The 25208-nt window shown below is 42.3% G+C and overlaps 1 protein-coding gene across 4 annotated transcripts in view; it reads left to right on the forward strand.

Moving 5' to 3' along the window:
* Positions 1-24568, forward strand: part of PPP1R36 (protein phosphatase 1 regulatory subunit 36) — a 39350-nt gene extending 14782 nt beyond the window's left edge. For 2 of the 4 annotated variants that reach the window (XM_004055297.3, XM_055362058.2), the window contains exons 4-12: positions 136-222; positions 742-839; positions 1000-1066; positions 3732-3830; positions 9809-9943; positions 22027-22069; positions 22384-22562; positions 23286-23477; positions 24336-24568. In XM_004055297.3, the coding sequence (XP_004055345.1) occupies positions 136-222; positions 742-839; positions 1000-1066; positions 3732-3830; positions 9809-9943; positions 22027-22069; positions 22384-22562; positions 23286-23477; positions 24336-24522 (1087 nt within the window). In that variant the 3' untranslated portion in view covers positions 24523-24568. The remainder of the gene's footprint in view (positions 1-135; positions 223-741; positions 840-999; positions 1067-3731; positions 3831-9808; positions 9944-22026; positions 22070-22383; positions 22563-23285; positions 23478-24335) is intronic. The other 2 variants (XM_055362060.2, XM_055362061.2) reach the window with 1 other exon arrangement.
* The last annotated feature ends 640 nt before the right edge of the window (positions 24569-25208 follow it).

Genomic DNA, 25208 nt, shown 5'->3' on the forward strand with positions numbered 1-25208 from the left:
CACTGCTGTGTCTCAGATCTATCTTCAGCCTCTGCTGATAATATATGCTAGTCCAAAGATTATGAGCTATGATATGATTTGACTTGTTTTCCCCTGGAAAAGGTGAAGTCCCTAATTATCTCATTTTTATTGCAGTTTTACACCTGCAGCAGAAGTCAAGGAAAAAGGAAAGAAAGGCAAAGCAGTTCACTTTGCAGAAATTGATGGTCCAGCTTCAGACAGGTAGATTAACTTCCCAATCATGCCAGAGTTGCTGATAGCATCTCTCAGTGGAATGGCTTCAGCCTTTACAAACTACGAAAATACCATTCCTATTATTCTAGGTCGCAATGCGAATACCCATCAAAGAAAGAACATGTGCTGTTTCAGAATTATGGTGGGAATTACGATAGTCCCGATAAATGTATCCTGTTAACTTGGCTGTTAGCACATCTTCAACTTTTTACAGTTTTTTAAAATTTGAAAATGATAGGTACACCAGAACAGATGATTTAAATGATCTATTTTGGATGGTATTTGTATTTACATTTTATATCAGGCAGTGAACATCCCTGTTGCCTTAATATAGTAAATAAAATGTTTAATAAAAAGCATTCCAAAATGATCTTACATCAAACAAAACCCATGTATGACACTCAGGCTCTTATTACTTTTTAATAAATGCTTCCTGCACCTCAGGATAGATTAAATACAACTAAAATATATTAAAACACTACTAGAAACTGTTATATTCCAAAACAGGTTGACAGATAAAAGACTTGCTGCAAAAGATGATAAGTCAGCTAAAGCTGTAGAGAAACGAGGTCAACAGGGCACCATTACACTGGATGATGTTAAATGTGAGTAACTGTTTCTTTATGCATACATAAACATACATCTGTACATACATACATAAACATCCACCCATCTATATATAACATCCATATGTAAACATATCTTGTGGGACTCTCTAAGGTAGCTCTTTGTCCCTCTCTCAATTGTTCATTTTTCTCTTTTCAGTTGTTACTTTGCTTTTGCTACAAGATACTGAGATGCAGCGGATCTGTTCTTTTACAACATTTATGAGGTATCTATTGCTTATGAGTCATTTTAGATCTTTTATCCTTTATTTTTCAGTAAGTTCATCTGATAAGTGATGACAAATCTGATTTTTAGAGGAAGAGCGTGAGGCTGGCTCTATGCAAGCCATCCTCTCAGGACCTAGTCACAAAGACTGTGACCAAAGAGTCAGGGAGAGGAAGCCAGAAGTCATGGGAACCCCAAATAAAATCCCAGGGCAAGTAGTATGGAGAGCATGCTGTCAGAGTCTCACATGGACTGTGCTATTTTTATATAATAGTTAAAGGATATACCCATTTACTGGCCAGGTGCGGTGGCTCACGCCTGTAATCCCAACATTTTGGGAGGCCGAGGCAGGCGGATCACAAGGTCAGGAGTTCGAGACCAGACTGGCCAACGTGGTGAAACCCTGTCTCTACTAAAAATACAAAAATTAGCTGGGCGTGGTGGTGGGCGCCTGTAATCCCAGCTACTTGGGAGGCTGAGGCAGGAGAATTACTTGAACCTGGGTGGCGGAGGTTGCAGTGAGCTGAGATTGTGCCAATGCGCTCCAGCCTGGGTGACAGAGCAAGACTCTCTCAGACCAAAAAAAAAAGAAAAATACAAACATTAGCCAGGCGTGGTGGCAGATGCCTGTAATCCCAGATACTTTGGCAGCTGAGGCAGGAGAATCGCTTGAACCTGGGAGGCAGAGGTTGCGGTGAGCCAAGATCATGCCATTGCACTTCAGCCTGAGCGACAGAGTAAGACTCCCTCTCAAAAAAAAAAAAAAAAAAAAAAAAAAAAAGATATACCCATTTACTGAAGATCACTTTTCTCTACTAGTTATGTTTGGCAGCCCCAGGATGTGCTAGGTGTGTGACTCTGGGTAAGTTTCTTGACCTTTGTAAGCCTCAGTCTCCTCAGCTACAAAATTGGGAAGTAATTGTGTAATTGTGTGCCCTTTGTATGGCTATGCGTGGCTGTGCCTCACGTGGCCTCTGCACCGCGAACGCTCAGTGAGAGTTGGGTGCCCGATGCCATTTGCACCCCTCCCCATTCCCTCTGCACACACATACAGGCTGCTTGTGGCAACTGCCTGAGACTCGGCCTGAAGGCCTCATTCCACCACAGGCACACACTCAGCCTGACTGCAGGGCAAGTTCAGAGCTAGGGAATCAGTGCCCTAGAAGCAGCCCTCATTCAGTGCCCTGCTGGTGGAGGAGTTGATAGGTAAACTCTTGAGATGTTTTCTACACTGTCTCCCAGAGTCACTGCAGGACTGAACTCCGCTTACTTGTTAACAGCCTCTTTGTTGGCTTCCTTTCCTTTCTTGTCTCATTTCCCCACTTTCTTACTGATGTTTCCTGAGATCACTCCCAACTAAACTGTTCACTTTCAAGTATTTGGCCCAGTGTCTGTTGCTGGGGGAACCCAGCCTGAGACAGGGAGTTATTAATATCTTGAAAAGAAAATCTGTAATGCTCACCCTCATCCTGCTCTTTAGGTATAGTTCAGTAAAGCAATGCCAGAGAAAGAATTTCCATCTGGGGCCACAAAGAAGGCAGCAAAAGTCTTGAAAAATATTTAGAAAGAAAACAGTGACTTCTAGTTAAAAACAAATGACAGAACATTGTAAATCAGTGCAGCCTTTTTGGAGAGCGAGGCACATACACTCTGTGGTAGCAATTTCACTTCTGTCTATAATATTAAAAAAAAAAACCAAATACCCACAATAGAAAACTAGTTAAATATGAGGTATAGAATATTCTATTCAGCTCTTTAAAAGAAAGAAGGAAATCTACATATAATATCATAGAAAGAGGTCTACGCTACACAGAAAAGTGACAAAAGCAAGTTGCAAAGAATTGTATGTATAGTATTACCCCACTTATTACCAAAAAACATTTTGAAGGCATATATTCATGTACATGTGTATATGTTGGTGGAGGAGGATGTTACATGTGACTGTCTATGTTTTAGAAAGTTTAGAAAGGATTCATACCAAACTCTTTTTTTTTCTTTTTTTGAGATGGAGTCTCGCTCTTTTGCCCAGGCTGGAGTGCAGTGGCACGATCTCAGCTCATTGCAACCTCCACCTCCCGGGTTCAAGCGATTCTCCTGCCTCAGCCTCCCAACTAGCTGGGATTACAGGGATGCACCACCACGCCCGGCTAATTTTTGTAATTTTTAGTAGAGATGGGGTTTCGCCAGGCTGGTCTCGAACTCCTGACATCAAGTGATCCACCCACCTTGGCCTCCCAAAGTGCTGGGATTACAGGCATGAGCCACTGTGCCTGGCCCATACCAAACTCTTAATAGTGGTTACCACTAGGGAGTAGGATGGTGACAGAGGTAGGAGGAGAGAACTTTTTACTTGATACATTTCTCTACATTTTTTAAACAATGGAAATATATTGTATAATAACTTTTTAAACATTAATTAGTAAGCACAACTATAAGAATTTAGTGTTTGACCTCTCCAAAAGTTTTACTTACAAAAACCAGATTTCTTAAATTTTTAAATATATAGTAGATATAATTTTAAGTGGTAAATTAGTTCTTTGATAGGCATGATAACATAGTTTTCTACTTATTCTTGTGTTGTGTGCTCATATATTTTTTATGAGAAATCTTACATTTGAAATAGGTTAGCATTGACTCTTTTTTTGTTGTTTCAAATCTCCCCATAGGAATAAGAATCTTGATAATTTCCTCATGGCATTATTGTACTACTTATCCCGTTACTTGGAAAAAAACTCACTGGAAAAGAAACCCAAAAGCTATATGGTGTAAGTAAGATTTTATAGTGTGCTTTAGAGTTTTATCACTGCCAGTATTAAAAGTAACTTTTGTCTAGGATAAAGAGATGATGGAAATTTTTAAATCTTTGAGATGTACTAAGACATTTTACATGGGAAGAGTGTGTCAGTTTTTAAAGCTCACTGGATAATTTATATGTGTAGTCCAGCAACAAAATATTCCAACTGATACAGACTAGCATTGCACAATAATGAGATAATGAAAGCCATGTATGTAATTTTAAATTTCTGGTAAACATATCTTAAAAATGTAATAAGATACATGTGAAATTAATTTTAATAGTGTCTTTTATTTAACCCAATGATGCAAAAAATATTATCATTGCAACAGTAGTTGATATTAGCAAGTTATTAATGAGATGTGTTACTTTTTTGTAGTAAGTCTGGTGTCTATTTTATACCTATAATATATCTCAATTCATACTAGACACATTCTCAGTAGCCACATGTGGCTAGTGGCAACCATCTTGAATGGTGCAGATATAGTTGTTGTTTGTGTGCTTTTTATGCTTACAAAGTTCTTGCTAAAGGGCTTGTAAGCATCCAATTAAAAAAATCTAAGAATTAAAAAAATTAATATATTTGGCCAAAGTGGCATTCCACATCACAGGAAAAAAATCCAAGGTTTCTTAGGCTACTTATAAAGAATTTAAATGCTTTAGCTTTAGGCAGAAGTGGTGCAGAGGTGTACACCAGGGCAAGAATCTGGGAACTCAGAATACAGAGCAGAACAATGCCTCTCAGCCTTGGTGACCTTTTGCAAGCCATGGAACTTTCCACATGCCAGGCTGCCCTCCCCAGTACGTGTGGAACCAACCCAATGATTTAGCTGTTAGGAATGCTGGGTAGAGTAATTTTAAGTTGTTGCTGCAGGATGTTTTCAAAATGCAAAACCCTGTATACAATCAAGCAGTTGGAAAAACATCTTATGGATAGAATAAATGTATCTGGATAGTTTTGTAAAGAACCAAATAAATAATTTAAAAACTCTTGTTCCTGTAAAGCCATCATAATATACAACATCAGTGTTATTTTGGGACTGTATTTCACAACAGGGCAGCCAGAGCATGAAATGTTTCTATGGTAGCAAGCAAAAGGGTTTAAAGCCAGCTGTGGACTTAGAAGGTTTGAAGATTCTTACTATTTCCAAATGAAACTTATTAGACATTTTTGGCACTTTGGCTTATTACATTTTTTTATGGTATTTCCTCTTCTGAGGCTTATTGCTAATCTGGCAAAAAGATTTGTTTAATTTCTTTTTTCTTTTCTTTTTTTTTTGAGTTGGAGTCTGGCTCTGTCACCCAGGCTGGGGTGCAGTGGTGCAATCTTGGCTCACTGCAACCTCCACCGCTCAGGTTCAAGTGATTTTCCCACCTCAGCCTCCTGAGTAGCTGGGATTACAGGCGCCCACAACCACGCCCAGCTAATTTTTATATTTTTAGTAGAGATGGGGTTTCACCATGTTGGCCAATCTGATCTCGAACTCCTGACCTCAGGTGATCTGCCTGCCCCAGCCTCCCAAAGTGCTAGGATTACAGGTGTGAGCCACCGTGCCTGGCCTACTTTCTTAATTGATAAGAATAGATAATAAGACAGGTTTTCTAGTTGAAGATGCACTAAACATACTAGAACACAGTGGTATAAGGTAGACTGTTCCTTAGAAGGAATCAGTTACTCAGATTGACAAAAACAAACCAATCGAAGCCTTGAAAGTATGGATTTTGGCTGGGCACGGTGGCTCATGCCTGTAATCCCAACACTTTGGGAGGCCAAGGCGGGTGGATCACGAGGTCAGAAGTTCGAGACCAGCCTGACCAACATGGTGAAACCCCGTCTCTACTAAAAATACAAAAATTAGCCAGCCGTGGTGGCACACTCCTGTAATCCCAGCTCCTCAGGAGGCTGAGGCAAGAGAATCACTTGAACCTGGGAGGCAGAGGTTGCAGTGAGCCGAGATGGCACCATTGCACTCCAGCCTGGGCGACAGAGCGAGACTCCGCCTTAAAAAAAAAAAAAAAGTATGGAGTTTATGGTGTGATTCTAAAAATAAAAATTACAACTTTTTATTTTCAGGCTTCCTGTGGTCAGTTGGTTTACTTACTATAATAGAATTAAATATTGATTGCATTGAGGTATCTGCACAGAAGAAAAAAATTGATTTCAAATACCAAGATAGAGCATAGGGATAGTAATAGCATTTAATTCACAGAGTTATTATACAGAAGTAGATTAGACAGTGTATCTTAACCCAGTGCATGGCACTTGGGAGGAAAGCCTACAGCCGTGAGAGGAAAGCAGAAAAGGGTGAAGATGGATGGCAACGGTACACTTAAATGATGTCAGGTGATTAAAAGCCCTACTTCCAAAAGAAGAAGCCTTATCCCTATTTTACAGGTGAAGAAATTAAGGCTCACAGAGGTTAAATAGTTTGTTGGGGATTACGTACCATACCTAGGAGATGGCATTACAGTTCCTAGGTGGAACTGATATTAGAACCCAGGTCTGTTTAACTCCAAGGCTTGTGCCTTAACCACTGTACAACATGCCCAGCACTTCCCACCGATCAACTGCACTGTTTTCCAGAGTTTATCTGTCCATAATTAGAATTTTTAGCTTCTGAACAATTATGTATGTACTGTTTGTTTGTTTGTTTGAAACAGAGTCTTGCTCCATCAACCAAGCTGGAGTGCAGTGGCACAATCTCGGCTCACTGTAACCTCTGCCTCCCGGGTTCAAGTGATTCTCCTGCCTCAGCCTCCTGAGTAGCTGACACTACAGGCATGTGCTACCATGCCTGGCTAATTTTTTATATTTTTGGTAGGGATAGAGTTTTACCATGTTGGCCAGGCTGACCTTGAACTCCTGACCTCAGGTGATCCACCCACCTCAGCCTCCCAAAGTGCGGGATTATAAGCCTGAGCCACCGTGCCCAGCCTGTATGTACTTTTAAACATAATATCATATGTACTTTCAAGTTACTATAATCTTCATAATTATAATTTTTAATGGTAGCATAGTTTTCCATCAAGCCAATGTGTGTGAATTGACTTACCTACTAAGAGGCAGTATATTATAGTGGTTAAGGGTACAGATTTTGATGCTTGGGTTACATCTCATGGAAGACTCACTCATAAGTTACGTTAATAAGCATCAAGTCCTTAAACAATACCTGACTGTATTGCTGCTCCCTTTATCCTTCTGTATTAATCTGTTCTCATGTTTCTAATAAAGACATACCCAACTGGGTAATTTATAAAGGAAATAGGCTTAATGGACTCACAGTTCCACATGGCTGGGGAGGACTCACAATCATGGTGGAAGGCGAATGAGGAGCAACAGCATGTCTTACATGGTGGCAGGCAAGAAAGCATGCGCAGGGGAACTCCCCTCATAAAACTATCAGATCTCACGAAACTTATTCACTATCATGAAACAGCATGGGAAAGACCCGCCACGATGATTCAGTTACCTCCCATTGGGTCCCTCCCATGACACATGGGAATTATGGGAGCTACAATTTAAGATGAGATTTGGGTGGGGACACAGCCAAACCATATCACCTTCTATTTTATATATTTTGGCAGTTTCTAATTTTTCTGATATATAAATAATGATTGCATTGAATGTCCTCATGCATAAAAGTTTCCTCCTAATTTTGGATGATTTTTTTAAAAGAATAAATTTCCAGGAGCGATGATATTGGATCAAAATTTATGATAATTTCTATGGCTCTTGAAATTATTTTCAGTTTTTTTCCCCAAAGGATTATGCCAATTTTCTGTTACAAGCAATGCATAAGCGCATCTGTTTCAACAGAATTTTGTCAGCATTATTGTTTGCACTTTTAAAGAATGTGCTTTAAAAATGAACCACTAACTGGGTTTGTATTTAAGGCAGTTTTACAAAATTAGATGAAAACAGTATGGGGGAATGGTTTCCAGACACAGAAATGTGGTGCAAACAGGCCACCTCTGCCTGGAGTTTTGTATATAGGTTAGCTTCTCTTGAGTATTTTTTTTTTCATAGCTTTTTCCTTTTTTTTCCATTTCAACACATCAGTTCTTTATGTATATGTACATATGGGGTCTAGGGACCACTTGCCTTGGAATCATTTGGGAAGATTGTTTTAAATTTCCTGGGCTAGACCCAGACTCCTGAGCCAGAATCTTGGAGAGAGGGTTGCACTGGGAATTTGCACTTTTAGCAAGTATCCCCAGTGATTCTTTCATAATTCATAGGTTTATTAAAACTTGAGAAGCATTGGCCTAAAAGCTTCAAGGCATTCCTTGGTGGCTGTAGTTTGATTTGGTTGTTTTCTACAGCAAAAGAAGAATATTAGCCACTGGCAGCTCTGGCAGAGTAGGGTGACCAGTGAGGGTGGAGCTGCTGAAGGAAACAGACACAGGGGTGTGGCCACTGGGGTGCATCTGGAGGGGTGTGTTTGGGTTATATCCTCCATGCCATGAGGGGAAGGGGGTGTATTAAGGATAATACAGTTTGTCTTTGTATTAAGGATAATAATAACTGTTCTTGCTGACTTCATGGAGTCAGTCCAATGGTTATATCAGAAGGGGCAGTCATTTGTCCCTGTTTAGAGTAAATATCATTTGGTGTCTAGTGACACCTCACTTTGCAATAAGAGTACAACTCACTTTTCAATAACAGTACATTGGAATGTATCATCAGCAATATTTCCTACTGTATTGTATAGCAGAAACTTAAAATTTGGCTTCAGACATGCTGTAACCTAAGAACAGTTTGTCTTTGTGAAAGTTCATTTGCAATTCAATTGGAACTGCGGCTGGTTTCACAGGGAAGCAGTGTTATTGTAACTGATGCCAAAGTTCCCAGAGTAGTAGTCCACAGATGCCTTCTTAGCAAACACAGCTACACTCAAAACGGAGAGTTGGTCCTTGTTCACATGTTGAGCCCCCAAGCTCAGTAGTGACATAGGGAACGCAGGGGAAGCTGAGGTACGTAGCCTCCACGGTTGTTTTAGGAAAATAGCAGGAAAGTAGGCTGCTAACCGCCTCAGCAACCAGTATAGATAATTTGTTAATTGAGCTGTTCTATATAAATTAGGACTACCTGCATATAAAATTGAGGATACATAACATAAAGTATAATCTATTAAAAAAGCGAAAATAGGCAGGGTGTGGTGGTTCATGCCTGTAATCCCAGCACTTTGGGAGGCCAAGGTGGGTGGATCACTTGAGGTCGGGAGTTCAAGACCAGCCTGGCCAACATGGTGAAACCCCGTCTCTACTAAAAATACAAAAATTAGCCAGGCATGGTGGTAGGCACCTGTAATCCCAGTTACTCGGGAGGCTGAGGCAGGAGAATTCCTTGAACCCGGGAGGTGGAGGTCTCAGTGAGCCGAGTTCATGCCACTTGCACTCCAACTTGGGCGACACAGCGAGACTCTGTCTCAAAAAAAAGCAAAAATACACCATAAACTTGAGATGCTGATTCCAATGATTAAATATGAAGGGACTTTAAGGATTTTCCTATACCACTGCTTAAATAAAATAAACTCATTGGTAAGTGAAGTCTGTTGATTCACTTGTATTTCTTTCAAAATAGTTTATGGCTGGGCACACTGGCTCACGCCTGCCATCCCAACACTTTGGGAGGCCAAGGGGAGGATCACTTGAGTCCAGGAGTTCAAGATTAGCCTGGACAACAGAGTGAGACCCTGCCTCTACACAAAATAAAAAAAGATTAGCCAGGCATGGTGGCATGCGCCTATGAGGCAGGAGGATTGCTTGAGCCCTGGAGGTTGAGGCTGCAGTGAGCTGTGATCGCACCACTGCACTCCAGCCTAGGTAGCAGAGCAAGACTCTGTCTTAAAGAAAAGAAGAAAAGTTTATAATTCTGACTTTTTGCTAGTTAATATAGGCACTTATGACAATTAACCCAAATTCTCTTTTTTTTGTCCTCCCCATCAGAGGCCTTGTAGAGAAAAAAGAAATGGAATTGGTTTTAAGTGAATTAGAAGCAGCACAGAGGTACTTGGCGCAGAAGTACTGTATCCTTGTGCTGGGCTTGGCCATGCCGGATAAGCATCACATGTGCTGTGGAAAGTAAGCAGATACTTACACTTCATTAGATCATCACTCCATCATAGACTCACATCCTTAAGATGCTTCCGTTTGACTTTTGTTACCTTGAGAAAATGTTCCTTTTTCTGTTGTCCAGAGTAATTGGGCTCAGGTGAGAATCTGTCCCAAACCCTTGTAATGTCTCCTTTGAGAGACCGAAGTGCATGTGGAAGAAATCTCAGAATCTCAGCAGATATTTTTAAAACTTTCCACTGCTTGAGATTGAATGACATGGTCTCTCAGTGAAATCTTGCTCTCAACCAGGAAGGGCTCTTGCTGCCAGAATTGGCTCCCTTGGGCAGGAGGCCTGGTGCGGCCGGTAGTGCAGGGGGATTAGGTGTCTCCCTATCCTTTTACTGCTTATTTTGCAGCAGCAACAATTGTGAGTAGGAGCTGCTGAGGTGTGGATTCTAAGATGGTTCTTTGTGGGAAGATCATTTTTACCTTAGGATAACTATTTTTACACCACTGTAATTAAAACTTAAAGAGGAGTCTCATCACAGGTTTGGGATCACAAGGTCGAAAACATCAACCCTTAACTCAGCATCTCCTTCTCTGAGTTTCACAACAGGCCCCAGATCTACGTCATGGTCATAGCCAGAACAGTTTTTTTCCCCCACAGGAAAATAATTATTCCCCCCATAGGAAAAGAACCTAGTACATGATGTGTCTCTTTCTACATTCTCCACATTTTCAAAGACCAGCTTTGTCAATGAGCATACTTACACAGTTGTTGGTATATACATTTTTGTATTCTGTATTTCCTGGGTACTTTCTCTTATTATTCTGACTATATGATTTCACTTACCACTTTGAATAGGATTCTGTTATGTAACATACATATTTGCTTAACCATTCTTTTTGTGTACATTTGCATAATTTTAGTTTTTGTGTGTTATAATATTTCTGCATTGAATATTCTTTGTTCATTTGGACTATTTCCTTATGGCTTATTTTCCACAGTATATTTACCTAGAAAGCCACAGTTTTGTAGCTCTTGATACATACTGCTAGATTGTTCTCTATAAAGGTTAAGACATTTTGGGTTTTTTTTTTTTTTTTTTTTGAGACATAGTCTTGCTCTGTTGCCCAGGCTGGAGTGCAGTGGCATGATCTTGGCTCACTGCAAGCCCCGCCTCCTGGGTTCACGCCATTCTCCTGTCTCAGCCTCCCAAGTAGCTGGGACTACAGGCGCCCGCCACCACACCCAGCTAATTTTTTGTATTTTTAGTAGAGACAGGGTTTCACCATGTTAGCCAGGATGGTCTCGATCTCCTGACCTCGTGATCCACCCGCCTCGATCTCCCAAAGTGCTGGGATTACAGGTGTGAGCCACCGCGCCTGGCCTAGGTTAAGACATTTTGTATTACCATCAGCAGTAAGTATATCTGGTTGCAATGGGTTTTATTACTTTAATATTTTTGATAGTTTAAAGGTGTATAAAAAGCTTAAAGATGTTTTATTTGACTGAGTATCTTTTTTTTTTTTTTTTTTTTTTGACAAAGTCTCGCTCTTGTCCCCGTAGGCTGGAGTGCAATGGTGTGATCTCGGCTCACTGCAACCTCTGCCTCCCAGGTTCAAGTGATTCTCCTGTCTTGGCCTCCCGAGTAGCTGGGATTACGGACACACACCACCATGCCTGACTAATTTTTGTATTTTTAGTAGAGATGGGGTTTCACCATATTGGTCAGGCTGGTCTCAAACTCCTGACCTCAGGTGATCCACCCACCTCAGCCTCCCAAAGTGCTGGGATTACGGGCATGAGCCATGGCACTCCGCCCTAATTCGTTCTTTAGTTAGGTAGATTTTTTCCAAGTTACCCAGGGTCTGAGAGGCACAGGCATATGTTCTCTAATTTCTTCTTGGCTATTCATAAGGATCGTATATTAGTTTATAAAGTTAAAAAACAGATATACATATGAAGTTTCTCTCAGATGGAACTTGATATTTATTGATGTTTGCATCGATATACTTTCAGTTCAGGCTCACTTTCTTTGTTTTTTTGGTTGTATCTTGGCGTTGTCGGCCATTTCTCTTCTCTTGCACCCCTGTTTCTATAGTGGTGGATGTCCTCGATCCACTTCCGAGGCCGAGCATCTCTGTGATTCGATTCACCGTGTGTGTGATTTTTCATGATTTGGGAATACACTCTTAATGTGTATTCCTGACAACACCCATTCTTTATTCTACTACATCCGTTCTGCAGCTTTCAAGTTTTTGTTGCTGCAGTTCTGTTATGGAGTTGACAAGTTTGGTTCTGCTTTCCAGCATGGGACGATGAAAATGTGGCACTCAGGGAGCGTAACTGAGCAGTGGCCCCAGCTGTTGCACCTGAATCCACCACCAGGTCTGCACTGAGGCCACATGTTTTAGCCTGTTTGGGTTGCTATAGCCAAGTACCATAGACAGGGTGGCTTATAAACAACAGAAATGTATTTCTCAGAGTTCTACAGGCTGCAGGTCTAAGATCAGTATACCAGCATGGTCAGGCTCTGGTGAGGGCCCTCTTCTAGGTTGCAGACTGCCAGCTTCTCATTGTATCCTCACCATGGCAGAAAGAGGATGACAGAGCTTTCTGGGGTCTCTTTTCTAGAACACTAATTCACACAATACATACGGGCTCTATGTCCGTGACTTAATTACTTCCAAAGGCCTCACATCCTGAGACCATCACACTGGGAGTTAGTATTTCAACATATGAATTTTGGGGGAACACAAACATTCAGCTCATTGCACCATGCCTCCCACAGGCTGCCTCCTGCCAGTGTCTGGGTGCAGCAAGCCCATTCCCCACAGTTGCGGGACTTCTCTGACTGAAAGCGTCAGCTTGAGGACTCCCCTATGGCCTGGTCAAAACTTTCCTAGAGCTGTGCCTCTGTCTGAGTTCCTTCCTACCCAGACCCTCCTGCCTTTCCTCTCTCACAGGGTCAGACATGCATTGAGGTGTGACGGCACTCCTTGCCTTCTCCAGTTCTCTCCTCATTTTCTGTCACCATAATTTTCTCCAATAAATCTTGTCTTTCTCCAATAAATCTCATGTCTAGTCCTGTCTTGGTGTCTGCTTCTGATAACATATCCAACATCATAGCATTTTTAAGCTTTGCTGCCATGATTACTTTTTTTTTTTTGAGATGGAATCTCACTCTGTCACCCAGGCTGGAGTGCAGTGGTGCGATCTTGGCTCACTGCAAACTCTGCCTTCCGGGTTCACGCTGTTCTCCTGCCTCAGCCTCCCAAGTAGCTGGGACTACAGGCGCCTGCCACCACGCCCGGCTAATTTTTTGTATTTTCAGTAGAGACGGGGTTTCACCATGTTAGCCAGGATGGTCTCGATCTCCTGACCTTGTGATCCACCTGCCTTGGCCTCCCAAAGTGCTGGGATTACAGGCGTGAACCACTGCGCCTGGCCTTTTTTTTTTTTTTTTTTTTTGAGATGGAGTTTCACTCTTGTTGCCCAGGCTGGAGTGCAATGGCGCGATCTTGGCTCACCACAACCTCTGCTACCACGCCTGGCTAATTTTTTGTATTTAGTAGAGATGGGGTTTCACCATGTTAGTCAGGCTGGTCTTGAATTCCTGACCTCAGGTGATCCACCTGCCTCGGCCTCCCGAAGTGCTGGAATTACAGGTATGTGCCACCGTGCTTGGCACTTTTTGTGTCTTTTAAAAGTACAGTCAGTCCTCATCTTTTATGCATTCAGCTTTCTACAGCCTGTTGTTCTTTCTTACAGTAATGCTCCTAAACCAGTGTTTTTCAGAGTACAACACATTAATGGATCTTGAAATCAATTTAGTAAGTCTTGAAGAGAGTAGACTAGAACTTTAAAAATCAGAGTACATCATAAAAAGTAAAAGTAAGTATTGTTTTAGGAGACTTGTTTCAGTGTGTACTGGGGACTCTATTAAATATATTTCTTTCTGTGGGTTACAGTAAAAAATAAAAACCACAATGAGATACTATTTCACATCAGTCAGAATGGCCATTATTAAAAAGTCAAAAAATAACAGATGCTGGCTAGGTTGCAGAGAAAAGGGAATGCTTATACACTGTTGGTGGGATGTAAATTAGTTCAACCATTGTGGAAAGCAGTATGGTGATTCCTCAAAGAGCTAAAAGCAGAACTACCATTCAACCCAGCATTCCCATTACTGGGTATATACCCAGAGGAATGTGAAGCATTCTGTCATAAAGACACATGCATGCAAATGTTCATTGCAGCACTGTTCACAATAGCAAAGACATGGAATCAACCTAAATGCCTAACAGTGACACACTGGACAAAGAAAAGGTGGTACGTTTACACCTTGGAATACTCTGCAGCTATAAAAAAGAATGAGATCATGCCTTCTGTGGGAACATGGATAGAGCTGGAGTCTATTATCCTTAGCAAACTAGCACAGGAGCAGAAAACGAAATACTGCATGTTCTCATTTATTTATAAGTCGGAGCTAAATGATAAGAACTTATGAACACAAAGAAAGAAGCAACAGACACTGGGGTCCACTTGAGGTGGGAATGGTAGGAGGAGGGAGAGGAGCAGAAAAGATAAGTATTGTCTACCGAGCTTAATACCTGAGCGATGTGATAATACGTACAACAAACCCCCGTGACTCGTGTTTATCTATTTAACAAACCTTCACATGTACCCCCAAACCTAAAATAAAAATTAAAAGAAAAAAGAAACCCAAAAGGACAAGAGCATATATAAACTAATGGAATTATTGCATTTAATCTCTCTGATGAGTGAAGTATAGTAGTAGATTTAATATAGAGATACTTAAAAGTTGGGGATGTTTCAGCATCAAAAATACCTTCCTGTGATCCAAAAACAGGAAGCTTTTACAGGTGTTTAGGGCTGTTGGTGGAGGTTCAGCTTGCTATAGACTTCATTGTTTAGAAAGAAGTAGTGTTTTCTCTTGACAAAGTTTTTAGGAAAAGCATTATGATAAAATTACAGTCATCTTTACAGTTTCCTACTCAATCATTTATAACATCACTATTAATATTGACACTAATTTCTTTTGTCTTTAAAGTGTCACTTCTAGTTAGAAAACTAGGATTTAAGGTTAAAAAACCTGCTCTTGGGCCGGGCGTGGTGGCGGGCGCCTGTAGTCCCAGCTACTAGGGAAGCTGAGGCAGGAGAATAGCGTGAACCTGGGAGGCGCAGCTTGCAGTGAGCTGAGATCGCGCCACTGCACTCCAGCCTGGGCGACAAGAGCGAGACTCCGTCTCAAAAAACAAAAAAAAAAAAACAAAAACATGCTCTCAAGAAATGATTTTGGCCAGGCACAGTGGCTCACGCCTGTAATCCCAGCACTTTGGGAGACTGAGGCAGGAAAGTCACTTGAGCCCAGGAGTTCGAGACCAGCCCGGGCAACACAGTGAGAGCCTCTCTCCAGAAAAAAATTAAAGAATTAGCTGGGCATGGTGGTGCATGCCTGTAGTTCCAGCCACCTGGGAGGCTGAGGTGGGAGAACTGCTTGAGCCAGGGAGGTTGAGGCTGCAATGTGTCATGATTGTGCTACCGCACTCCAACCTGGTGACAGAACAACAGCCTGCCTCAAAAAAAATTTTTTTAAATTTCTCATACTTAATGTTTAATCTTTAAAAACACATATACATTGCAAACCAATGTTGGGATAAAAAGCAAACTATAAACAATTATACCATAATTAGAGAATTTATAATATTTTTTAGTTCAAGGCATAGAGCCTCCACTGAAGTAATTATACTTTTTCCAAGGCAATTTTTACAAACCTTTAAAGGAACACATATGTTTGAAAGTAGATGATGGCCTCTGGTTACCACTAGCTCATTTCCAGATGGTGCTGGTCATTTTTCCACTGTATGCGACATACCCCATGTTTCCTCTGCCTGCTGGATAGCAGTTTATAGAAGAATGAGCGCAGATCTCACCACCCACGTAACAAATTCCATACAGGTCAAACGCTGAACAAAGGACATAAAAGACAGACTGGAACAGGTTTTTGCCATGATTCAGAAATTTATATTGTTCTTTTGGTGGCTTTTATGCAGGAGAAGATGAGGACAATGTTTTTGCCGGTTATAAGTGATTAACTCATTTTAACATTCCACTTCTTTCCGATTTCAGTAAGCTAATATTTTCATGTGTATTTTCTGACTTTTCTCTTTCATATATGTGTTACCGAAGTGAACTGGGGTCCGCTTGCCTGATGCAGTCAGGTGAAACATCCACACCGTGGTTTGTAATATCAGGAGAAAGGAGGGTATTTATTTGCAGGTTGCCAAGCAAGTAGAATCAGGCAGCTCTCGCTTAAGACCTGACCTCTCTGATGGCTTGTAAGCAAGGGTTTTTAAAGGCAGGAGTACATTTCAGGAAAGCAGAAGTTACAGGCAAAGTTGTAAATCAATACATAGAGGTTATATATTGGTTTGGACTAAAAAGGCAGGATATTTTGAAGCGGGGCCTTACAGGTCATAAGCAGATTCCAAGATTTTCTGATTTGGTTAAGGTAGAGCAGCTTTGTTTAAAAAACTTGGGGTCTGCAGAAAGATGTGTTAGGTCTGGCTCGTGTACATGACTTGTAGGCCTCTCAGGAAGAACTTTAGAACAATGAATGCAGTTAGAGTTCAGTCCTCAGTCTCCCCTTTATCTGAGGTCTACATGCCAGTGGACCCATTTGGTGGGGGTCTGAGTTTCTGAAAAACAACGCAGGGACATATGTTAAAATGTCATTTTTACTTTATGTAGGGAACCAAACATCTTGTGACTCTAACTTCCTTGGCTGTCTTTTAAGCTACTGTTATCTTCTTATCAAGTTGCTCATTTACTTCTCAGGGCTAGCTAGGTGCCTGGAATTTCCCTTACAGGAACTCAAGGCTTTCCTTTATATCCATGTTTGGGGGTGGGGGTGGGGTGGCAGGTCCCTAAGTGTGGGGGGGGTGGTCCCTGTTTTGTCTCATGTGCACACTTAATATTTGACTACAACACATTATGCTGTGTACCTCTATGATTAAAGATTTTAGTAGAACCAGCAGTTTGGGTGCTGTTAATTTAGTGCTTTTAGTGCTTCTCATGTCTCTTGAGAAGTAGAAGGATGTGCCTTTAAATGTCTGAGGAACCCTGACATCCCGAAAGCTTTGGCAGAATTTTGATGAACATGTTCAGTAAAAGTTCTCTGTGTTTTCCAAGTTAGATATGAAAACCTCCTTGGTGGCAGGCACATGCCATAGTTATATCTCTTTGGTGATGGCCAATGCTGGCTCCACCCCCACCTCTACACTAGTATTTATACCTTCTTCCACTGTTCTCAGTGCAGCTGTCACTTGATGGGCAACCAGAGAGGCTAGCTGTGGGGCTGACGGGGAAAAAGGGAGTCTTTTTGAAACTCAGGTGTGTAAATTATCCCTAAGGCGTATTCCTCTACCCTTACCCCCAGTCACATGCACCAAAGCCTCTTTCCCCTCCCCTAAAATACATCCCTTTGACACTCTTGTATAGAGCAGGCCTTGACCTTCTTTTAAACCTGATTTCACCTAGAGCAGCAGGGGGCAAGTGGGGGAGCACAACTTTTTTTTCTCCCTAGCCCAGAACCCTGGGTCTAGACTTTGTTTCCCTTTAGGAATGACAAATCATAAAATATACTTTCCTCATTTTGATTTGGAGCCAAGAGTCTAAGGTAGCAAGAAGGAATAAGAGAGCATCATAACAGGCCACTAAAATTCTCTAGATTTACTACCAGGCTGGCTTTCCCCTCTTTCCTTTGGGTTGTGTCCTCAAACATGGTATGCATGGTGTCTGTGCTGACCAGCATGGTGGCCACTTGCCACACGCGGCTGTTGAGCACTTTGAAATGTAGATAGTCCAAATTGAAACATACTATAAGTGAAAAATAAGCAGTGTACACAGAAAGTCTAAATATGAATAAAACATCTCAATACTTTAGAAATATTGCTTCTATATTGAAATGATAATATTTTGGGGGGTTTGGATAAAATATATTATTAAAATTAGCTTCACTTGTTTCTCTTCACTGTGGCTACTAGAAAATTTAAAATTACATTTATGGCTTGCATTATATTTCCACGGATTGTATTGTTTAAACCCCATTTCTATTTGCAGACGATTCTGGGAGGCTTAAATTTTGTTATTTTAATTTTTTAAAATTTAATTTAATTTATTTTTATTTTTTTTGAGATAGGGTCTCACTTTGCCACCCAGGCTAGAGTGCAGTGGCACTATCTTGGCTCACTGCAGCCTCAACTTCCTGTTCTCAAGCGATCCTCCCACCTGGCCCCATAAGTAGCTGGGACTACAAGGCGTGTGCCACCACTCCCAGCTATTTTTTTCTTTTTTTTCTTTTTTTTTTGTATTTTTGTAGAGATCGCGTTTTGCCATCTTGCCCAGGCTGGTCTTGAACTCCTGAGCTCAAGCGATCTGCCTGCCTTGGCCTTCCAAAGCGCTAGAATTACAGGTGTGAGCCACCATGCCAGGCCAATTTTGTTATTTTATAATCAATAAATTTTTAAATTTATAATCAATTTATTTTAAGTATATGTACTTAATATAAAAATTATAAAATACCAAAATAGACAGGAAAACGACTCAAAATATACCAGCCAGAAGTAAATTTGTAGAGCTTTTAACTATGAAGTCCCCAAATGTATTCACTGTATGCACCCATTTCCTGGATGCATTTCTATTTCATATGCAGGGCTAAATCAGAATGGCAAGAAGAAACCCACGACATTCTGTACTTAATTTTTGCAGTATGGGTTACATCAGTTTGCTTTGGGCATTAAGAGAGAAAGAGTTAGGCCGGGCGCTGTGGCTCACGCCTGTAACCCCAGCACTTTAGGAGGCCGAGACAGGCGGATCACCTGAGGTCAGGAGTTTGAGACAGCCATGACCAACACGGAGAAACCCCATCTCTACTAAAAATACAAAATTAGCCAGGCGTGGTTGCGCATGTCTGTAATCCCAGCTACTCGGGAGGCTGAGGCAGGAGAATCGTTTGAACCCGGGAGGCAGAGGTTGCGGTGAGCCAAGATCGTGCCATTGCATTCCAGCCTAGACAAGAGTGAAACTCCATCTCAAAAAAAAAAAAAAAAAAAAAAAAAGAAAGAGTTCCAGTGTGTATGGCAACTTGAGGGAAAGTGGAAAGAGGTTCATGTTACCTCCTCTTTTTTTTTTTTTTTTTTTGAGATGGAATCTTGCTCTGTCGCCCAGGCTGGAGTGCAGTGACGTGATCTTGGCTCACTGCAACCTCCGCCTCCTGGGTTCAAGCAATTCTCCCTGACTCAGCCTCCCGAGTAGCTGGGATTACAGGCACCTGCCACCACGCCCGGCTAATTTTTGTATTTTTAGTAGAGATGGTGTTTCGCCATGTTGGCCAGGCTGGTCTCGAACTCCTGACCTCAGGTGATCCGCCTGCCTTAGCATCCCAAAGTGCTGGGATTACAGGCGTGAGCCACTGTGCCCAGCCTTACCTTCTCTTCTAATGTCTAAAAAAAGAACCCAGAAAGAAAAGGAAAGAAAGTGTGTTTCCTGGGCAATCACTCTCATTTCAAAACCATGCTGAGATGGTGCTGGTTTGCCTTGTGCTGATGTGAGCTCTGCTCTAGATCTCCCAGAATACAAGCTGACTTTATTCCCAAAACAGACTTTGGCTAGTTTTCTTGCTTCAGCTTGGCAGGTGTTCATGGTCTCTGGTTTCGGCTGGCAGAAAATTTACAGTTAGTTATGGAAGAGGAGCTTTGAAAGGGCGGAAATTTCACATCAGCACACCCCTCAGGTGGAGGCCTCAGGTGGCACAGAGAAGAAATGCTGAGGCTTGCTCTGAAAAGTTTCCGCTGAGCTCTGTTGTTCAGTATGTTTATCTGCAAACTATTTTAAAGAAAAAAGCTTATTCTCCTCACAGTCCAGTTATGAGGACAGACGTGGGTATCTGACAGGCCTGAGTTTTAGTACAGGATCTGTCCCTAATTAGATATGTGTCTTTGGACTTAAGTCTCAACTTTAGTTTCCTCAGTTGAGAAGTGGGAATAATAATGTTGACTCTACCATAGGGATGTTATGAAGACCAGATATGATAATACATGTAAAGGGCTTAGCGTGGTGCGGGATGTTATGAAGACTAGATAGGATCATACATGTAAAGGGCTTAGTGCAGTACCCGGCACAGAGTCCATACTTAGTCCATGTTCACTCTAATTGCTATTGCCATAGTTCTTTATTGAAGACTTGCACATGAAGAAACCAATATATAACGAAGAGAGTCTGTAGGAGGGGAGGGGCAGGCCCCAGTAACCACCTCTTCAGCCTCATCCCCCAAGTGGAGGGCTAGTTTGGGCCCATTCAGACCAGGAAGTCCCTGTGAGAAGGCCGAAGGTCCTGTGAGGTTTGGGTCATCTTTCCCAGACTGTGGGAGTTCAGGATGGTTCTGGAGAGCCTGGTACCAAGGCCAATCCTCAGAGTCACAGTTCCTCCAAGGAAGGCCCCAACAAAAGCAGAAGCAGGCCGGGCACCTTGGCTCACGCCTGTCATCCCAGCACTTTGGGAGGGTGAGGTGGGTGGATAGCTTGAGCTCAGGAGTTCGAGACCAGCCTGGCCAACATGGTGAAACCCCATCTCTACAAAAAATACAAAAATTAGCTGGTCATGGTGGTGTGTGCCTGTAGTCCCAGCTACTTGGGAGGCTGAGGTGGGAGGATCACCTAAGCCTGGGGAGGTCAGGGCTGCCGTGAGCCATGATCATGCTACTGTGCTCCAGCCTGGGTGACAGAGTGAGACCCTGTCTCAAAAAAAAAAAAAAAAATTAGCCAGTGTGGTGGTGTATACTTGTGGTCCCAGCTTCTTGTGAGGCTGAGGTGGGTACCAGGCTCTCCAGAACCATCCTGAACTCCTACAGTCTGGTGGGAGGATTGGGAGGTGGGAGGATTGCTTGAGCCCAGAAGGTCAAGGCTGTAGTGAGCTATGATCACACTACTGCACTCCAGCTCTGTCTTAAAAAAGAAGCAAAACCAGGATCAGCCTTGAAGTGTCCAGGATCTGGCCTTGGCCGCTGTGACTGATCAAGTGACTGCAGGTGCATAACCCCCTCAGTCAACTCTCAAGGGCTCCCCAGACCAGGCCTGGTTTCCTAAGGCTGGGAGTCAGAATCAGAATTGTTAGGAGGGGAGGCCATGTTCACTAATTGCGCCCATGCCAGTATAGTATTGTTTTTTTTTCTTTTTGAGATGGAGTCTTGCTCTGTTGCCCAGGCTGGAGTGCAGTGGCACAATCTCGGCTTACTGCAACTTCTACCTCCCGGGTTCAAGCAATTCTCCTGCCTCAGCCTCCCGAGTAGCTGGGATTAGAGGCGCCCGCCACCACACCCAGCTAATTTTTGTATTTTTAGTAGAGACGAGGCGTCACCATGTTGGCCAGGCTGGTCTGAAACTCCTGGCCTCAAGTGATCCACGCACCTTGGCCTCCCAAAGTGCTGAGATTACAGGCGTAAGCCACTGCATCTGGCCAAGTATAGTATTCTTAACATTGAATTTGTGTTGCAAGGACTCCTGGGAAGAGAGAAGACTCAGGTTTGCCCATGTCCATCAGAAGGAGGAGCACACTGCTGTTCTCAGTCTATTGGTTGTTTTGGCATAGATCTTTGTGGATTTTGTTTCTGTTTCTTTTTGTACCCAATAGCCATAACTATTGTTTGCTAATTCTTTTCCTTTTCTTTATTGCAGACTTACCCTCTAGTTCTCTGCTTCCTCTTTACCACCTTTCCACTCTCCTTACCTCCCCAACACTCAAATTACCAGAAGCCTTTGGAAGAATACATTTCCTCACTGGTTTGTTTACCCCAAATTTATATTGATTAACTTTTTACCATTCTAGGAGTTTTCATCTGGGTAATGTAGGAGGTTGAATAAGAAAGTATTGAGACTCTTTATCAATGCCTTTTGATAGCATTTGTGTAGCTGAAAATAATCTTGGGGCCAAGATAATGACCCTAACTTTAGAGAAAGATAAGGACTAGTACCCTGAAAGACTGAACTTCCCTCTCAACCTATAGTTGTGACTTGTTATATTACAGGGAGAAAATATCAGATACACAGAAAGACTGGAAGTTCTTTGAGGTGAGTCACTTATGTTTTGGTGCTTTTTGATATGAAACAATGTATACCAACAACCAATGGCCATTTGTCAGGCACTTATTTTTAGTGAATATCCTTTCTAAAAAACGGTGCTAACAAGCTATATGCTATACCTTAAATTGTTGGTCTGATTTTCCTCATGCAAAAGTGAGTATGTGTATAATTTTTCATTGTTTCAGGAATATTGGGAAATTGGGTCATCTGGGTTTGTGTCTGCTTAGCTGTGTTATACAGACAGGTGAGAGTTTTCCATTTCACAGCTAAGGATTGTGATTCTTGTCTATTTTTTGTTGTAGTCCTTTTACACTTTCTGTACATATGTGGCTTGGATTGTCTTCCGACGTCAACACTTGACAGAGATTGAAGAAGAAGTAGGGAGACTCTTTCGTACCAATATGTTCAACATTCCTCGCAGGAGGCGTGAAGATGAGGAATCAGGAGGGGAAAAGAAACGCATGACTTTTGTTCAGTTCAGGTATGACCTTTTGACTTTCCTATGCTCAGGGGTATTTCTTTTCTTCCTTTCCTTTCTTTTCTTTTCTTTTTTCTCCTCTTCTTTTTTTTTTTTTTTTTGAGACAGAGTCTTTCTCTATTGCTGAGGCTGGAGTGCAGTGGCACAAGCTTGGCTCACTGCAACGTCCGACTCCTGGGTTCAAGCAATTCTCCTGTTTCAGCCTCCCAAGTAGCTAGGATTACAGACATGCGCCACCACGCCTGGCTGATTTTTTGTATTTTTAGTAGAGACGGAGTTTCACCATGTTGGTCAAGCTGATCTCGAACTCCTAACCTCAGCTGATTCACACGCCTCAGCCTCCCAAAGTGCTGGGATTACAGGTGTGAGCCACCATGCCCAGCCTCCTCTTTTTTTTTTCAGACAGGATCTCATTCCGTCACCTAGGCTGGAAGGCAGTGGCATGATCACAGCTCACTGCAGCCTCAACCTCCCAGGCTCAAGTGATCCTCCTGTAGCTAGGACTGCAGGCATGCTGTCTTGCCTGGCTACTTTTTAAAATTTTTTGTAGAGACGGGGGTCTTGCTATGTTGCCCAGGCTGGTCTTGAACTCCTGGGCTCAAGTGATCCTCTTGCCTTGATCTCCCAAAGGGTTGGGATTACAGGCATGAGCCACTGCACCTGGCCTCAAGAACATTTCTAGAAAACAGGGTGATATGACCTAAATGTCACCTTCCTCCCCGACAGGAGAATGATGGCAAAACGCCCAGCAATTAAAAAAGCCATCAACATGCGTTCTCCAGTCATGTCTACTCTGCTGCCATCTCTCAGAGAAAAAGCTCAAAACGTCTTTGAGAAAAAGTATCATCAAGGAGACGTCAGATACCCAGCCGAGATGCAAAAGCATGTGGGAACTCTGGACTCTGTGCCTATGCCAGTGTAAGTGGCTTGGCAAGAGAAGCATGAGTGCCTTGAGGTGGCATCCCAGGTGGGGCTGGAAGGGGCAGGGGCCCAGGCACCATGCCTCTGCCAGGGAATCAAGCCATGATGACAGCCCCCATTTTCTTACTTCTGCCCTGCTCCCCTCCTAGTTTCCTTTCTAGAGAATCTTGAGGTACACCCATCTAGACCAGAAAAGCAATTGCTAGAAAGTGGTGCTAGACTCCAAATAGTTCTAGTTTGGAGGAGTGAGTAACTGATTTTTTTTTTTTTTTTTTTTTTTTGAGACGGAGTCCCTCTCTTGTTGCCCAGGCTGGAGGGCAATGGCACAATCTTGGCTCACTTCAACCTCTGCCTCCCGAGTTCAAGTGATTCTCCTGCCTCAGCCTCCTGAGTAGCTGGGATTATAGGCATGAGCCACCACGCCCGGCTAGTTTTGTATTTTTAGTAGAGATGGGGTTTCTCCATGTTGGTCAGGCTGGTCTCAAACTCCCAGCCTCAGGTGATCTGCCCGCCTCGGCCTCCCAAAGTGCTGAGATTACAGGTGTGAGCCACCGCGCCCAGCCTGTAACTGAATTTTTTTAAGGCTGAGGTTTTTCTATTAGTAGAATCACCTTTGAGAAATGTGGGAAGCGCTAGTACAAAATCTTGCTAAGGATTTACTTTTGGACTCATATATAAGACTACAGTGGTAGTTCATGGAAACAGGGAAAGTTTTTAAAAAGAGAGATAGAGTATATCTTAGCTTTAGTGTACATACACACGCACATACATACACGCAACCACAATCACAGTCGCAACCCTGCACGTCAGTCTTTGGCCTCATCACTTCAGCTATCCCAATAATTCTTTTCACAGAGTTGGCATCTTGGGGGAGCCTCGATGTCTATTCAACCCACATACGCTTCACCCCCTTGATCCAGAAGAAAACACAAAATCATTTGGGAGACATCCTTCCTTGATGGAAAAAAATAACATGAGGATTCAGGATACACTGGACTTGGTCATGAAAACACTGTCCTCTCATACATCATGCCCTAAGTAACCTGGTACATTCCATATCTCAAGTAAACTACTTTGACTTTATAGAAGATGGTTATTCGTTATTATTATTAAGCTTTTAAAATTTTTCAAATTATCTGGTTAAAAGTTGAACAGCAGACAAAGAATTCCTGAAAGCTCTTGAAAAGCTCATTTTCCTATTTTTAGTAGTTTGCTTTGTTTATGTATTTATTTGAGCTCTATGTGACTACTAAGAGTAATGTATTAGAACATTTAGTCAGTGCTCTAGTTTACTAGTGAAGAACCATGCTGTTTATTCATTTCTCGATTTTATTTATTTATTTTTTTGAGACAGAGTCTTACTCTATAGCCCAGGCTGGAGAGCAGTGATGTGATCTCGGCTCACTGCAGCCTCCACCTTGGTCAAGCAATTTTCCTGCTTTAGCCTGAGTAGCTGTGATTACAGGCGTGCGCCACCACGCCCAGCTAATTTTTTTGTATTTTTAGTAGAGATCGGGTTTCACGATGTTGGCCAGGCTGGTCTCCAACTCCTGACCTCAAACGTTCCACCTACCTTGGCCTCCCAAAGTGCTGGGGTTACAGGTGTGAGCCACTGCACCCGGCCTTGTTTATTCATTTCTAAGTTCATTTTTGCCTTATGAAATGTCTTCTTTGGTACATGTGAAAACAGAACTTCATAATCAAAAAAGGCACATTAAGACTTTTTAA

The sequence above is a fragment of the Gorilla gorilla genome, chromosome 15, assembly GCF_029281585.2.
Source record: "Gorilla gorilla gorilla isolate KB3781 chromosome 15, NHGRI_mGorGor1-v2.1_pri, whole genome shotgun sequence".
Classification (NCBI taxonomy): Eukaryota; Metazoa; Chordata; class Mammalia; order Primates; family Hominidae; genus Gorilla; species Gorilla gorilla.